Below are 15634 nucleotides of genomic sequence, written 5' to 3'. Positions count from 1 at the left end.
ATGGCCGGATGAACTCCCTGATCAAGGCACACGATTGCCCCTCTGGAAGCCCAATTCGGGCCACATGCGACGTGCGCGCACGAAGAACCGATGGCTGCGGCAGCTGCCTCCTGAGCAGCGGTGCGGCGGGCAGCGTCAGAGCGGAGGTGGAGACGCCCCTGCCCCCGCATGCCAAACCTCATCTTGCCCGCCTCGGATCTCGCGTTCCGTGCTCCTCAGAGATCGCTATTCACCGCAGCGGTCCTCACGGCAGGCAGCTCGAGTGCCTTCTACAGCCTGCGATCTCGATGCATCTCATTGCCTCGCAGCGGTGACGAGCAGCCTCTAGCCGACCCAGTCCGTCCTGTTACGCTCCGCCGCCTCCTTGACCGCCGCTCCGATCTCTGTTTCTCCCTGCGTTAAGTTCCACATCTGGCCGTCACCCTTGCCCTTCTCGAGCTCTGCGAGCTGCAGCAGCGTATGCGCCACATCCTCGCGGCGCACGGGCTCCGAGATCGTCGTGTGTGCCGCGAGGGAGACACGCGCCGTGCCGGGGTCGTCGAGCAGACGAGACGGACGCAGCACGAGCCACGGGAACGACGTGCGCGTGGAGAGCGAGACGTCGGCGGCGTGCTTTGCCGCCTGTGCAGAGGAATGAGCAGAGAACCAGACGAGGGTCGAGGCACGACGTACCATGTACGTGCCCAGAACATCACGCATGCGCTTCGCCGTCTCGAAGCTGCAGCAAGCTCTGTCAGAACCCATGCCTCGGGCACCTCTCGTGCGCCGCAAACTCACTCCTTGTCGCCATACCACTCCGGCGCGCTCTTGTCCGCGCCACGCACGTCGATGGCCGAGACGACGAGCAGGCGGCGGAAGGAGGCCGAGCTGGCGAGCTTGGAGTGCTCTAGGGCATCGAAGACCTTTGCGTGAGAGGTGATCAGCGCGTGAATAGGAGGCAAGCTGGTCCCGCCACCGCCGCAGCTGCTTTCTCTGCTCTGCATCTCCGCTCTGGCGCCACTCACCCGGATCGCCGCATCGCGATCGACGGCCCACGTGCGTTCCTCTCCGCCCTTGCCTCCGGCGCCGGCAGCGAAGACGACGACGTTGGGCTGGTGCTCGTCGAGGAGCTGCATGAGGCGTGCCTGCTCCGTCTCCTCGATGCTCTCCACCAGCGGCTGCGTGCCCTCGGGCAGGTCGCTGATGTGCGCCTTCTGCCGGATCTGCGACACGACGGAATGGCCGCGCGCAAGCGCCTGAGAGGTCAGGGAGAGAGCAACCTTGCCGTGCCCGCCGATGATGAAGAACTTGAGAGGCGTGGTCATGTTTGCTGGAGCTGTGTGGATGTGGGTGCGTGAAGGGAAAAGGCGGGAGGCCGCTGCTCAAGTAGGCCGACGAGCGGGAAGCCTCAGTCGCCGAGATCTGGCTCGACGTCACCGAAGCACGTCGAGCCGGTTGCGCCATTGCGTACCGCAGACGCGCAGCGCGTTGACCGCAGATCGCCGTGCCCTCCTGTCACAGCCACACTCCGTCATGCTTGCAGCATTGTCACCCCCATGAGATCCTCTCCTTTTCGGCAGCAAAAGTCTTTCTCCAGCGGCAAGAGGACGGCGAGCAGCGGCCGGGCGAGGAGCGTCTCGAGGCGGCGAAGAGTGCACGGGCCAGCACGGAGCGCGCCGCGCGGCTGATGTGGAGGTGCACCTTCTCCCCTTTTTGGGCGGATGCGTTCCTCGCTGACGTGCTACGTCCACTTTGCGCGGCCGCAGAGGTCGCAGACTGGAATGAGGGCGTCATAATTGCTCTGAGAGGAGAGAAAGAGGTGCTAGCTGCACGCCGGGATGCGGAGGAGGAGAGGCGCGGCAGCACGGCGTGCGTCAGAGCTGAGCCCGATTTGGCACCACGGGCCTGGCGTCGCGGGCGGGCCCCTGTTGGCAGTCCGCGCCTACTCCTCCTCTTCCCATCCCACCACCACATTCAACCTCGCCTCGCTCTCTGCATCCAGCATGCCCGCACACGAGCATCTCGGCTACCAGAACCGTGCGTGACACTGCTCTCCCGGCTGCTCTCGCACTTTCAGCTCATCTCGGCCTGCTTCCCAGCGGTCATTCCCGTCGACTCGCCTGACCCAGGCGTCTTCTACGACGAGGCCAGCAGCACGTGGTACGCGTACGCCACGAATGGCAACGGCAAGAAGTGCGTGCATGCTCTCTGAGGCCCCACCTGCGGCGCTACGTCCGTTTGGTGCTGCCGCAGAGGCTCACGCTTCGCTGCCGCAGCATCCAGGTGTTCAGCTCTAAGGACTTTTGCTCCTGGGACTCTGACCACGAGGACGCGCTGCCCGGTCCGTTTCCCGACTGGATCCGCGAGGGCGGCTGGTGGTGGGCGCCTGAGGTGAGTGCGGCTCGGGATACTGATAGGGCCACCGGCCAGCAGCACGAGGAACTCTGTGCTGTCTGTGCAGATCCGAGGCTGATGGGCTCCGAGTAGGTAATTCGCGCACCGGGCGGACGACCAGGCTATCTGATGTACACGACGTGCGGCATCAAGGCGATCGACGGACAGGGCATCTGCACTGCATACTGTGCGTGGTCGCGCGTGTCCCTTGCTCCGATGTGACGCCCTGCTGATGCACTCCCAATGCGTTCAGCCGAGAGTCCACTGGGCCCCTTCAAGCTGGTTGGAGATGGCCCGCTCGTCGACATCGTTAGTCTGCCAGAATCCGGAGATTTTGATACGCTCTTGCTGACTCTTCGACTTCCGTCAGCCCAGCGGCTCTCTCGATGCGCAGGTGCGTCGTGTCTTCTCTGAAGGCTCGTACGCGCGCTCACACTACTGCCGTCCAGCCGTTTGAGAACCCGCAGGAGAACGGCAAGCGCTACCTCGTGTACAAGAACGACGAGGACGGACAGATGTACACGAAGAAGACACAGCTCTGGATCCAGCCGCTGACCGAGGATGGCCTGCGCTTCGTGAGCGCATGTTGCGGGGTTGTATTCGATTGAGACCATGCTGATCGATGCTCAACCCACTGTAGGAGGGCCCGCGCAAGCCGCTGCTTGCGCCGACGATGGAGTGGCAGCACGGCCTCCTCGAGGGCCCGTATCTCACGTACCACGCGCCGAGCCGTACGTACACCCTCTTCTACTCCTCCGGCACCTTCACAACAGGCGGCTACGCGATCGGCTACGCCAAGTCCTCGTCGATGTTCGGGCCCTACAAAGCCTCAGACCACCCCTTCCTCTGGACCGACGAGCAGCGCGGCGTGCTGGGTCCGGGCGGCCAGTGCATCGTGCGCGGCGTTGAGGGGCACGACTTCCTCGTATTCCACTCGCTGACGCACTTCGAGGGCCCGCGACACATGTGTGTGCATCGTCTCGAATGGGGCAACGACGGCACGCCGATCTTGCCTGGCCGGCCGCAGCTGAACAAGCGCTTACGCCTCGGCGCTGAGGCGGAGGATGACGACCAGGGTGGCAAGCCGTGTCCGCTGCCGAAGGAGCACTATGGAGGAGGAGGCAAGGAGCCGAAGGACAGAGCGCGCGAGTATGCCAAGAAGGGCGTTGGCGCTCTGGCGAGCTGGGCAAAGAAGCAGCTCTAGAACACAGAAACTGCAATGCAATAGACCTGCCACCTCGTCGAGTAGCCTCACAGGCCACTGAGTGCTGGAGAGGACGCTGCTTGACACTCGAATGTGCGCTCATCAGCATCGGGCCGCAGGACAGCCGCTCCCGATTCCGCGCGAGAAGAAAGCGCGCGCGTTTCGCGCTTCATGAAGCCCCGCGTCCCCCCGGATTCGCCTCTCTTCCCTCCCACCACACCCCTTTTCTCTGCGCTCTTCCCGCACATCTTGCACAGCCGCAGCTATGCTGCAGCACTCGAGTGCGCCGCTTGCCGCTGTGCTGCTGGCGTCCTCCTCGGCCCGGCGGCTGCCAGCGTGGGCGGCGGCATGCCGCCGGCGCGTGCTCATGGGTGCGGCGCCCGCACGCTCGCTCGCGGTCTCGGCACGCTGCGGTGTGACGCGCGAGAAGAAGCGCTACGACGAGCTGCCTGTCGCATTCGATGGCGCTGCGCCGCTGCCGCCGTGGCAGCCGGTCGGTGCGGCGCCCAAGCGAACGCGACGTGCAGCCAGCGCAGGCAAGAAGCCGATACCCGCGGCCACCGCGCACAGCGAGGCAGCACAGCTGGCGGGATCGGGCCCCACTGGCACGCAGCGGCTGGACGCATCAATACCGCCGAGTCTGATGGACAGTCATCTGGGTGCTGAGGCGATGGACGCTTCGGCAGAGCCGGGCGGCGGGCCAGGCATGCTCGAGGATCCGGCCGAGCTGCCGCCAGAAGAGGTGCCGATGATCGACCAGCTAGGACGTGAGTGTGGCCCTCCCTGTCCTCCCACCGCGGCACTCGCTGATGCACTGGCACAGCGCAAGGACAGCCATGGCCGCCGCTGGCCAAGGACGTGCTCCGGAACTTGGCGAGCTTCCCGTCGTGCCTGCTGCTGACGCGCGTGGGCGGCTTCTACGAGGTGAGAGCTCGCTCCCTCCCTCAGTCACCTGCTGTCCGGCGCTGAGACTTCTGGGTCGCAGTCATACTTCGATCAGGCTCCGCCGCTCGCGGCGTTGCTCGGCATCAAGCTGGCGTCACGCTCCTGGGGCGGGCGCACCGTGCCCATGGCCGGCTTTCCGCTCGGGCAGCTGGAAAAGTATCTCAAGCTCTTGGTGCAGGACCATGGCCGGCTCGTGGCCATCTGCGACGAGTTCCGCGAGGTATCCAGTGCGGCCGAAGGCGCCACAGCTGCTGCAAGACGACGACTCAACGAGGAGGTGCAGATCACCCGGCGCGTCACGCGCGTCGTCAGTCCCGGCACGCTCATCGACGAGCGCTTCCTCGATCCGTTCAGCAGCAATTGGATTCTCGCCGTCGCCAAGACGCCCGTCGGCATCGGCCTCGCCTGGCTTGACGTCAGCACAGCCGACTTCTTCACGACGACCTGCCCGGACGCGGAGAGCCTGCGCGATGAAGTGGCGCGCATCGGGCCCTCGGAGATCGTGCTCGCGAGCGGCGCCTTTGACCGCGGCCTGCGTCAGTCCGAGCACGCGGCTGGCAGTGCTGCTGCTGTGCAGCTGGGCGAATTTCTCGAGCCGGACGGCAGCCCGCTGTGGGAGGCCGTCGACCGCCGTCTCGTGCATGTCTCGCTCTGCGCACCGGCCGCCATCGACAGCCATGCCGTCGACGCCGAAAAGATTGCCGTTGCGCACCTCACGGAACATCTGCGGGCGCGCCTTCTGAGCTTGCCCAGCGGCGGTGTCGAGGCTATTGCGCGCGATGGCCCGACGCATCGGGAGCGCGAGGAGAGCATGCTCATCGACGCCAACACGCTGGCTGCGCTCGAGATCCGCGAGGGCATGCGAGAGGGCGGCGGCACGCGCGGCAGCCTGCTCTCCGTCGTGCGCCGCACCGTCACCAAGGGCGGCGCTCGGCTGCTGGGACAGTGGCTGAGTGAGTGTTGGCCGCACATGCTCGCGTGACCGTCGGCTGACCACTTCTGCAGCGGCGCCGAGTACCTCACTCGACGTTATTCACCGTCGGCAAGCACTTGTGGCGCTCTTCCTCTCGCATACCTTCCTGCGCGAGGATCTGCGCCTCTTGCTGCGGCGCGGCGCAGGCGATGTGTCGCGCGGCCTGCAGCGCATCTCGACGGGCCGCAACGACGAGCAGGACCTGCTCGAAGTCCGCGACTTTATCGTCATGTGCGAGCGCGTCGTCGAGCTGCTGCGGCAGGAAGCCGACGGTGGCGCGGACGCAGAAGACGGCTGGGCGCCGCTGCGTACCATGATCTCGCGTTTTCGCTCTCTCTCGGCGCTCGGCACGCGGCTCGTCGAGGCGATGGACGAGGCTGTCGTGGAGCGGCGCATGCGCAGTCAGGAGGCGCTGGCGCGCGAGACGGAGGAGGAGGTACTCGGAGATCTTGCTCGCGATACAGTGGGCGAGGACGCGCCTCCGAAGAGCCGCAAGCGCGCAGGAAAGGACGCGGTGGTGGAGCGGCCGACGCACTGGGGAGCGCCGTTCGAGCATCTCATCCGTCCTGGGTGAGTGTCCCGTCTCTCTTGCGCACCACGACCCTCCCTGCTGACTACAGCTCAGTGCGTCCAAGGCGCTTGCGGCGGCCACAGCAGAGTATACATCGCTTCGTCTCGCTGCGCGGACGCTGGAGGACACTTTGCGCGAGCGCTATGGCGATCGCGTGTCGCTCAAGTTTCTGCTCGGTCAAGGCTTCGTGGTGCACTTCAACGACACCGCTCGGGCGCGCAAGACTGGCCCGCAGCCCGAGGCTGAGCTGAACCCTGCCTACCGCGGCCGCACCACGCGCACCTTCTACCATCCCGACTGGACGCAGATCGGCTCACGCCTCACCCGCATGGAGGCCGAGCTGCGGCGCCTCGAGACACTCGAGCTGCAGCGCCTGCGGCAAGACGTGCTCGTTGAGGCGGCAGCCCTGCGCCGCAATGTGCGCTTCATCGACGAGCTCGACACGCTGCTTGGCTTTGCGCACCTGGCGCAGGAGCTCAACCTCGTGCGTCCAGTCGTAGACGACTCGCGCGACTTTGACGTGCACGACGGCCGGCATCTTGGCGTCGAGCTGGGCCTGCTGGAGCAGCAGCGCCTCTTCACGCCCAACAACGTGTCGCTGTCGCCGACCTCGCGCCTGCACGTCATCAGCGGCCCGAACATGGGCGGCAAGAGCACGTATCTGCGACACGCGGCGCTGCTCGCCATTCTGGCGCAGTGCGGCTCCTTCGTGCCGGCGCGTGCAGCGCGGCTGGGCATCGTCGACCGTGTCTTCTCTCGCGTAGGGGCGCGCGACGACGTCTCGCGCGACCGCTCCACCTTCATGGTGGAGATGGCCGAGACGAGCGAGATTCTGCGGCGCGCCACGCCGCGCAGCCTCGTCATTGCCGATGAGATCGGGCGCGGCACGACGACGGAGACGGGCGTGGCGCTGGCGTTTGCCACGCTGCACCACCTCTACCACACCAACGCGTGCCGCACGCTCTTTGCCACGCACCTGCACGAGCTCGCCGACATGCTCGGCTGGGCGCAGGAGGAGCGCCGCGCACGTCTCTTCCCGCATGTCGACTTCTACTGCAGCGACATGGAGGAGCTGTCGGTGAGTGCCCTAGGCGATGGTCGGCCGGAGGCAAAGAGCTGACGCTATCGCTGCTGCAACCTGCGCCCGCAGGACGGCTCGCTCGCCTACTGCCACCGACTGCGCCGCGGCGTGAACCGCGAGTCGCACGGGCTACAAGTAGCCGCGTTGGCCGAGATGCCTCCAGCAGCACTCGATGTGGCTCGAGCGACGCTGGCCTGGCTGGCCCAAGACAAGGAGCAGCCGCAAGCGCGCGGCGCGGCGCTGCGCCTGGCCGGTGGCGAGCGACGCATGCTTGCGCTCGACGCTAGGCTGGCAACAGAGCAGGTCGCGGCTGCTTTTGGCAATGCAGCTTGAGAGGAGGGTCCTGGACGGGCCCGACTCTGCGTCACCAGTCGCTTTGTCTGAAGGACGACCTGCACAGAGCGGAGGGATGCGCGGGCGTGAGCCGAAGTGCAGCAAGACTTCAGGAACGTCTTCTGCCGTGCCAGCGATTGAGTTCGCTCACATAGCTCTAGCTGCCCTCGAGGAGTTCTCTTTCCGGCTGCATCATTGACTGCGTCACAGGTGAAGCTCCTGGGCTGCGGTGTGAGGAGGGGGACGAGGGAGGGGCGGCTGCAGCAGTCGAGTGCGCGAGAAGATTCCGCGCGCCGGGCGCGGCGCGCACGAACCACCTGCTCTGTCTGCTCCTGCGAGCTGCGGGCGCCGCTTGCTTCTCCTCCACACTCCCTCTGCTCTTGCATTCACAGCCCCCGCTTGCCTAGACTGCGCCATCATGGACGCCTCCGCTCGTCTCGCCTTCAACATGAAGGTGCTGCGGCGCCACGATGCATCCATCGACGACATTCTCGAGTCGGCGTCCTTCGTCGTGCTGTACGAGCACACTGATGATGGCTGGGTGCGTGCCGGCGGCGCCTGAGACGACGCACTGCCCAGTGTGGCGCGCTGTCGGGACAGGTGCTGATGTGCTACGTCTCGCTTCTGTTCAGGCCAAGACGGGCATTGAAGGCCCAATGTTCCTATACCGCCGGTGAGCCTCAGCGCCAGAGTAGCCCGCAGCGCCTCTCACCCCGTTGCGATGCAGCAACGCGGCGCCCTCGTACGGCTTCTTCATCATGAACCGCAACGGCGTCGAGAACTTTTCCGCTGCGCTCAGTCTCGACGACGACCTCGAGCTCACGTCCGAGTTCATCATCTATCGGCCCGCGAGCGAAGATGATGACGAGGAGGAGGAGGAGGGGCGCGAGGAGGAGATCTACGGCATCTGGGTCTTTGAGCAGACACAGCGGGCTACAGTCGGCGAGCAGATGATCAAGTGAGTAGGGCTGTATGGTGGAGCCGTCAGAGCGAGGGCGGGTCCGCGACGACAGCGTCAGAGCGCAATGTTGCCTCAGGAGCTGCGCTGACACGGCTCGGCAACAGGCTGCAGCAGATGCCGCAGATGCTCTCCGGTGCACCATCGATCGCGAGCGCAGCAGGTGTCGCCGCGCCACCAGCGCCGCAGACGAATGGCACAGCTGCGTCGGCCAAGCAGGCGATCAGTCTCGATGATCTCTTTGGCGCGCCTGCAGCGAGCGCTGCTTCTTCATCGCAGCCAAGCGAGCCTGCCCCGCCGGCGCAGCCGAGCGGCCTATCGCTGCTCGATTCGATGTTTCAGAAGGCGTCGCTGAACGGCAATGGCGCTTCGCCTCATGCTCCGCCGTCTTCGAACATGACCGGTAGCTCGTCGTTGCTCGACGACATCTTCTCTGGTGGTGCTGCGCCGCAGTCCCAAGCACCGCCGGCATCCGCGCTTCCTGAGCCGACACTGCCGTCACAAGCCGGCTCCTCTTCGGCGCCGACAGAGTCTGCAGCGCCGACTGAGCCGACACAGAGAGAAGCGCCATCTGCCGCTGGCCTTCTCGCCCTGCTCGGCATCGGCAAGGCTGCCGCGCCGCCCTCGAATGGCGGCTCAAGCAGTGCAACCGTGCCGACTGCGCCCGCTGCCTCGTCGCTCTCGTCTGCTGTGCAGCAAGCGGGCCAGAAGCTCTCTCTTGACGCGCTGTTCGGCAACAGCGCCAACGGCGCCAAGCCTGCTCCCTCGGCGCCTGCACCCGCAGCCGCGCCTCCACGAGCGCGGCGGCACTCGCTTCGCGGCCACGCAACGCTCACGCCAATGAAGTCGCGCAACCCCACATACGACGCTGCGCGCGCGCCGAGCTGGGATGATCTGCCGCGCGTGGCCGGTCAGCCGCACGGCTGTGCCTGGGGTCTATTCGATGTCGATGGGCAGAAGGACGAGCTGGGCACGCTCAACTTCCTGACTGCGGCCAATGCGGCCAAGGCTGCCGGCGCGGAGATCAGGACGGGAGAGCGCGTGCAGCTTGACTGGAGCCTGGACCGGCCTGCGGGCGCAGACCATCAGGGTGCGGAGCTGTCTCATGAGGTGAGTTTTGAGAACCGGATTGCGGACACCAAGCTCACGGCGTCCACAGATCATTCACTCAGGAGCGTCGCACAGCAACGCCCAGAAGGTGAGCTCAGGCCGACGATTCCGTGCTGGTGGTCGCTGACGCATCGCACGCAGCTGTCTTTGCCATCTCAGGTCAGTCCAGGGCCTGCGAGGTCTTTCATTGCCCCGCTAATCCTCCAGCCCTCAGGGCGGATCTCGACTTGAGTCTGCCCGCCATGCTGGCTTCCGCAAGGACGGCCTGTACTACAAGTAAGCAACAGCATTTGCTTTCCAGTGGGCGCCATCTGACGCTTTGGCCCCTGTAGCGGCTTGCATCACCGTGACTTCCGCACGTCGCCCGTGGACGCCGCCCGGAGCGGCAAAGAAGCGGTGACGCAGAACGGCACACATGCCTGGTCGGTGGCGCTGCCTCCTACCTCGCCTCTCAATGCTGATCCGCGTCTTCTTCCAAGGTGCGATGCAGGCGGCATCGCCGGCCGCGGCGTGCTCCTCGACTGGTACAGCTGGTACGCCCGCACACATCCGGGCCAGAGCGTGCCGTCCGCCACCTCTGCGCATGCCATCCCTCTCTCGGACCTCTTGGCCTGCGCCAAGGCGCAGGGCACAGAGCTGCGACCTGCCGACATCCTCTTTGTGCGCACTGGCTTCACGGCGTGGTATGAGACGGCCAGCATCGAGGAGCGCGCCAAGGGCGTTCGAGGGCAAGAGGGCAGCATCGGCGTGCAGAACTCAGAGGAAGTCAGGCGCTGGCTGTGGGACTCGCACTTTGCGTGAGTACAGCGTCTGCCTAATGCGCATCGAGTGCTGACGCAAGCTTTGCAGCCTCGTGGCGGGCGACGCAATGGACTGGGAGGTGCGGCCAGCAACCGGATGTGAGTGAGGACGAGCGACGTCAGCACTGTCGTGTTGCTGACCCTTGAATGCAGCAGACACGCTCTGGCTACACGAGTGGCTGCTGGCGATGTGGGGCATGCCAATCGGTCAGTCTCGCCGATCCCTCCCAATGACACCGTGCTGATGTCTGGCGCACAGGCAAGATGCTCGACCTCGAGTCTCTCAGCGAGACGTGCGAGCGCCTCGGCCGCTGGTCCTTCTTCCTCACAGCTGCACCGCTACGCCGTGAGTGCGGAATAGCCGCTCAGTCGTGCCTCCTCACTAACGTCGTTCCCTCCAGTGCCCGGCGGCGTGTCATCGCCCGCCAACATGGTTGCCATCTTCTAACGAGCCCGCACGGCGGCAGACTATCATTATCCAATGCTCACGGCATCACAAGGCGTTGGCTGCACGTTTGTCATTGCTTGCGCGCTGCGTGTCAGAAGGTGCGCCGGATGCGTTCCTGCAGCTGCTTCAGCTCAGTCGCGACGGCCTCGGGGTCCCGCTCTGCCGTAGGGGCCGCGTGGCGCGGCAGCGAGGCGAGGGCGGCGAGGTAGGCGCTGATGCCGGTCTCAACGCGCGCAGCAGGGAAGTCGCGGTCCAGGGCGTTGGCGATGCGTGGGCCGCCGGCCTCTGTGACGCCGAGCGTCTCGTCGAGCCAGAGGCGGATCAGCGTCGAGAGCGACGAGAGCAGCTGCACCAGGCCGGCGTGCGTGTGCCACGGCTCGCGCTTCGTCTGGAATGCGCTCTCCAGCACGTCGTAGATGATCTCAGGCGGCGCGCCGACGGTGAGCATCGTGCGCACGGCCCAGCCGGCGGGTATCCGTTGCCGTTCCCGCACGCTGAACGCGTAGCGCTCCAGCTCGTCGGTGAGCAAATCTGCGCGCGCCGTGTGAGCTTCGCCTTCGCGTTCGCGTCCTCGCCACTCACCAAGCGGGAAGGCGATCTCAGAAGTGAGGAACCGCTTTCCGAGCTCGACGACGACGGAGGCGACGCGCTCGTACGCCCGCTCGGGCGCGTCCTCGCTGGAGTTGTGCGCTGAAGGATGGCGTCAGCTCTGCATTCTGTCTCCCGTCTCGCCGTGTAGTGCCACTCACCCTCATCGAGCAGCGCCTGCCATGCGTTGCGCACGAGCTCCGGGTCGCGGTGGTCCGAGACGTGGAAGATCATGAGCTGCACCTCGTACATGTTCTCCGGCTCGGCAAAGTCGCGGTACAGCTGCGAGAGCACAGGTGTCAGCACCGGTGATGCGAGCAGGCGTAGGCTGGACGCACCGTCGAGATGTCGAAGAGCTCGCCGTTCAATGCCTTGAGCAGCGCGTCCTTCTGCGCCTTCTCGATGTGCTCGTTCTCCTCGATGGCGCGGAACACCTCGACCTGCACGCGCGCAACGTCGAGCTTCTCGTCGACCTCGGTGGTGAACGTGACGATGTCGTGCGAGTGCGCAAAGGCGCTCTTCGAGTTGCTGCTCGCCTTGGTGAGGTACTCGACGCGGTCGTCGAGCGAGAGAGGCAGCCTAGATGATCGTCAGCGCCGATGCCTGCATACCCCAGACACGCCACTCACTCAGTCGACTGCGCCAGCCCGGCGTACACCTGCGCTGCAGCGAAGTTCTGGCCGACGCTGACATACCAGTCGCACAGCAGCAGGCAGCGCTCGAGCGTGACCGGCTCGGAGCGCAGGTAGTCCTCGATAAACGGCGTGCGCATGCGTAGAAGCTCATCGGTAGCGCGGCGCTGCAGCAACCAGTCGTAGAGGGCAACGTGGAAGAGGGCGTCCTGCGACGCCTGAGCCTGTGCATAGGCATCCGCTCGCCGCACGTCGAGCCGTTGCGCTGTGATGTATCGCAGCGTCAGCACGTGCTACCAGCACCCGCGCTAGAAGCTACTCACCAGCCTGCTGTTGCGCACTGACTGAGCCAGACCCTGACCCGGCTGGCTTCGGGTCGAGGGAGGCGAGCGTGTCGATGACGAGCCGGTAGCAGCGCAGGCTCATCTCGTAGATCGGCTTGCGCATGGCGTCGGTGTCCGGCATGCCGTCGGCCCTGAATGTCCGCGCCACGCCGTGCGGGTCCCACTCTGCCGCACAGCGCAGCGGCAGCTCGATGGCGCCGAGGTCAAACTGCAGCTCGCGGTAGTCCTGGCAGATGCGCTCGAGCTTGTCGAACGGCAGCGTCTTGGTCGCACGCGCCAGGAGCTTAGCACTCTCGTTAAGCGCAGCAGTTCGGCTGGCGTCGTCGCGCGCTTCCTTCGCTCGGCGGATGCACTCGAGTGCCTTGTACAGCCGCACGTCGTCTGCGTTGCAGAAGCTGCCGCAGCGCTCCTGCAGCACGTCGGCGACGGCATCGATGCTGACCTGCATCGCAATCTGCGAGTCGATGATCGCCTCCACCAGGCCGCGCGCGGTCTCGGCACCGGCAGACGTGGTGATGAGGTCGCTGAAGGTGAGCTTCGCCAGCTGTGTCTGCAGCTCGGGCTTGCACCGGGCGACCAGGCGGGGCATCTGGTAGTCGATGAGCAGCAGGATGAAGCTGATCGCCTCAAGCGTGCGCGACAGCAGCGAGCGGACAGCATCGAAGTCCGTCTGCTCGGCGCGGAAGGCAACCTGCTCGCCCTCGGGCGCGGTGCTGCTGCTCCGCCCCTTGCTGCCCGATCCCATGCCGAAGAGCTGGGCGTTGCGGGTCAGGAACTCGTCGAGTGAGCGCAGGTCCTGCTGCGCGGCCGCCAGCAGCGAGGCAGCCACATTGGGCTGCTGCCGCTCCCCTTCGCCGGGCAGCGTCACCTTGCGCGTGATCAGCTGCGCCCAGAAGGGCCGGATGAGACGCGCGAGGTAGATCGTCAGGCCGTGATAGCGCCCGCTGAGCGTCACCTTGCCGTCGCTCGGAGGTTGGCTGGGGTACGGCGGCGGGTCGTAGCGTGGATGCCCGCCGTAGTCGAAGAAGATGCGCCATGCGTGCGACACGGCTTCAGGGCTGAGCACCCGCGGCGCTGTCGACCGCGCAGCAGCGTCGCTGTCGCTCGCCAGGCAGCTCTCGGGCGCAACAAGCAGCTGCGAGTTGCGGCTTGCGATCGCCAAGGCCATGGCGCAGCTCTGCGCCTGCCCGTAGCGGTTGAAGAACTCGTGCACCGACTGGTCGAACACGTTGCCGGTCTCGAGCAGCGATCGCAAAGTGTCGAGCGGCCGCAGCTCTGTCAGAATGACAAGGCCGGAGCTCGTGAGGACGAGAAAGACGCGCGGATGCGTGATAACCTGCAAGGCTAGCGGGCTGATCCGCCCAGTGGCAGGCGCAGGCGCAGGGCTGTGGCGCGAGACCTCGGCGATGTCCCACGTCGCGCCACGCACCAGCACGCACGTTGCTGAGTCTGCCTCTGGGCCGACCGCAGCGTTCGAGTTCATGCCCATGCCCACGTTGCCGGTCGTCGTGATCGCGCCGGGCATGGAAAGTCGAGTGGAAGAGGCAGGCCGGGCGACGCCAAGCACCACGTCAGTCGCACCGGCGGCGTCGGGCGCGTACGGCGCTGCAGCCAGCAGCGTGCCGGATCCGTACAGCGCGTGCTGCACGCCAGCGAAGGATGGCACTGTGGGCGCATAGTCGCTCGGGCCAGCACCTGGCGCCGACGGCTCGCCCTGTTGGCCGGCCGGTGGAGGCGGACGCACGTACAGCAGCTCGAGGCACGTTGGCGGACCCTCGGCACCGTAGCGCGTACGCGAGTGGGAGAAGTACAAGCGCACGCCCTTGCTCGTGAGTGCGACGAGGTGCACTGTTCGGCTCTCTGCCGGCGGCACGACGCCGAGCCAGACAACCGCAAAGTCGGCGGCGCCAAGCAGCGTCGTGTTCGGGCACATGAGCGCCGCCTGGCGGCAAATGTCCTTGGCGCGCGCGACTTGTGTTGGCGGAGCGCCTGCTTTGGGCAACACCCACACCTCGATCTCTGCCTTGCGGTGCAGCGTGTAAAGAGCGCCGCGCTGCCCGTCGACGGCAAGAAAGTCGAGCGACTCTGCATCTCGAGGTCAGTTATGTGCACGACCTGGCAGCAGACAGGCTTCACCCACCCTTGCGCGAGCCCTGCAGGAACGTCGGCACCAGGTTCGAGAAGCGCGGCGTCGACATATTCCGCACGGAGCACTTGGCGCTGAACCAGCCCTCGGCGGCTTGATAGAGCACCTCATACGCGTTGCCGTCGCTGCCCTTGCAGAACACGCGGCCGTCGTCTGTGCCGCGCACGCCAGACATGGTGACGCGGTCTGTCTGCACAGACATGTCCGTGACGTAGAGCTTCAGCTCTGGGCCCGTTGCGGCGCTGTTGGCGCCCGTCTCGAAGGCCAGGCCGAGCAGCGTAATGCTCGAGTTGGTGCAGATCACGAGGATGTGCGAGATGGCATCGATGAAGACGCCGCTCTTGGGCTTGACCAAGCCGACGGACTGGATCACGCTGTCCGGGTGCTCGTACGACTCGAAGGCACCGTTGCTCCTGCAAGGCTGCTCTCAGCTTCGGCATGCGAGGGCATACGCTCGTGGCGACTCACCCGTCGAGGTAGTTCCAGAGGTACAGGCGTGTGTCGATGACGATCCACGCCCGCGAGATGCTGGGAAAGAGGCCTTGCGCAGCATGTGCCTCGGCGGCTGTTCGAGAGCGTCAGCAGAGCTCGGCAGATCGCCTTTCTTCTGCCGCTCAGGCGCGTGGAGGCGAGCAAGCACAGCATTCGCAGCAACTGATGCGCTGCTCGCAAGTCACGCGCTCGACGAAAGATGCGAAGCCTGTCGCCAACATCTTCTCGCGGCGTCCACTCACCTGTGCTGGCCTCAATCACCGCATCAGGAATGCTGAGTACGCGGCGCTTCTCAATCGCGGCCCAAGGCGCCGCGAGATGCACACGGTACGCGTACTGCGCGGCATTAAGGCACTCTGCCAGATCTGCCCAGCGCTCATCCTCCTGCGTCAGGCCGGCGAGGGTGCGTGCGGCGCGCTCGAGGGCGCCGAACAGGGCCGACGCCGGCGGCGGCGCGGCGGTCTGCGACGATGACGCTGCTGCCGGCTGCTGCGACGCGGGCGCGGCCACGACGCCGGACGAGGCCGCAGGCGCCGCAGGAGCGGCGATCAGGCTCATCGGCGACAAGGAGCTGCGGAATGCGGCGGCGAGGCGGGCGAGCAGGTGGAGGATGGGTGTAGCGAGCAAGAAGGATGC

General features: G+C 66.0%; 5 protein-coding genes across 5 annotated transcripts; 3 read left to right on the top strand and 2 right to left on the bottom strand.

Moving 5' to 3' along the window:
- Positions 1 to 272: 272 nt before the first annotated feature.
- FA09DRAFT_328087 (NAD(P)-binding protein) lies at positions 273 to 1412 on the bottom strand. Its single transcript, XM_025741637.1, has 4 exons — positions 1005 to 1412; positions 778 to 902; positions 673 to 718; positions 273 to 621 (listed from the first exon to the last, which is right to left on the bottom strand). The coding sequence occupies exons 1-4, from the start codon at positions 1302 to 1304 to the stop codon at positions 325 to 327; spliced, it is 768 nt and encodes a 255-aa protein (XP_025600218.1). The 5' UTR covers positions 1305 to 1412; the 3' UTR covers positions 273 to 324.
- A 525-nt stretch (positions 1413 to 1937) lies between these two features.
- On the top strand, positions 1938 to 3580 carry FA09DRAFT_328085 (Arabinanase/levansucrase/invertase; the record flags this gene model as incomplete). The annotated part of the gene is made up of 8 exons (XM_025741636.1): positions 1938 to 2016; positions 2079 to 2172; positions 2256 to 2370; positions 2467 to 2560; positions 2627 to 2682; positions 2744 to 2767; positions 2823 to 2948; positions 3014 to 3580. The coding sequence occupies exons 1-8, from the start codon at positions 1983 to 1985 to the stop codon at positions 3575 to 3577; spliced, it is 1107 nt and encodes a 368-aa protein (XP_025600217.1). The 5' UTR covers positions 1938 to 1982.
- A 211-nt stretch (positions 3581 to 3791) lies between these two features.
- On the top strand, positions 3792 to 7597 carry FA09DRAFT_328083 (hypothetical protein). The gene is made up of 6 exons (XM_025741635.1): positions 3792 to 4344; positions 4401 to 4501; positions 4563 to 5475; positions 5528 to 6065; positions 6121 to 7144; positions 7217 to 7597. The coding sequence occupies exons 1-6, from the start codon at positions 3843 to 3845 to the stop codon at positions 7478 to 7480; spliced, it is 3342 nt and encodes a 1113-aa protein (XP_025600216.1). The 5' UTR covers positions 3792 to 3842; the 3' UTR covers positions 7481 to 7597.
- Positions 7598 to 7840: 243 nt separating this feature from the next.
- On the top strand, positions 7841 to 10849 carry FA09DRAFT_328080 (hypothetical protein). Its single transcript, XM_025741634.1, has 13 exons — positions 7841 to 8021; positions 8113 to 8153; positions 8208 to 8438; positions 8546 to 9548; positions 9598 to 9636; positions 9690 to 9707; positions 9763 to 9824; positions 9881 to 9970; positions 10028 to 10345; positions 10398 to 10447; positions 10502 to 10555; positions 10608 to 10694; positions 10750 to 10849. Exons 1-13 carry the CDS (start codon positions 7899 to 7901, stop codon positions 10794 to 10796), a joined length of 2163 nt encoding a protein of 720 aa, XP_025600215.1. The 5' UTR covers positions 7841 to 7898; the 3' UTR covers positions 10797 to 10849.
- A 4-nt stretch (positions 10850 to 10853) lies between these two features.
- FA09DRAFT_304921 (nucleoporin-domain-containing protein) lies at positions 10854 to 15613 on the bottom strand. Its single transcript, XM_025740489.1, has 9 exons — positions 15241 to 15613; positions 14975 to 15071; positions 14501 to 14919; positions 12340 to 14445; positions 12014 to 12281; positions 11723 to 11963; positions 11546 to 11666; positions 11379 to 11486; positions 10854 to 11327 (listed from the first exon to the last, which is right to left on the bottom strand). Exons 1-9 carry the CDS (start codon positions 15554 to 15556, stop codon positions 10888 to 10890), a joined length of 4116 nt encoding a protein of 1371 aa, XP_025600214.1. The 5' UTR covers positions 15557 to 15613; the 3' UTR covers positions 10854 to 10887.
- Positions 15614 to 15634: the final 21 nt, after the last annotated feature.

The sequence above is a fragment of the Tilletiopsis washingtonensis genome (genome assembly GCF_003144115.1).
Source record: "Tilletiopsis washingtonensis strain MCA 4186 unplaced genomic scaffold FA09scaffold_4, whole genome shotgun sequence".
In the NCBI taxonomy this organism is placed as follows: Eukaryota; Fungi; Basidiomycota; class Exobasidiomycetes; order Entylomatales; genus Tilletiopsis; species Tilletiopsis washingtonensis.
This window is presented reverse-complemented; position numbering and strand designations above follow the sequence as displayed.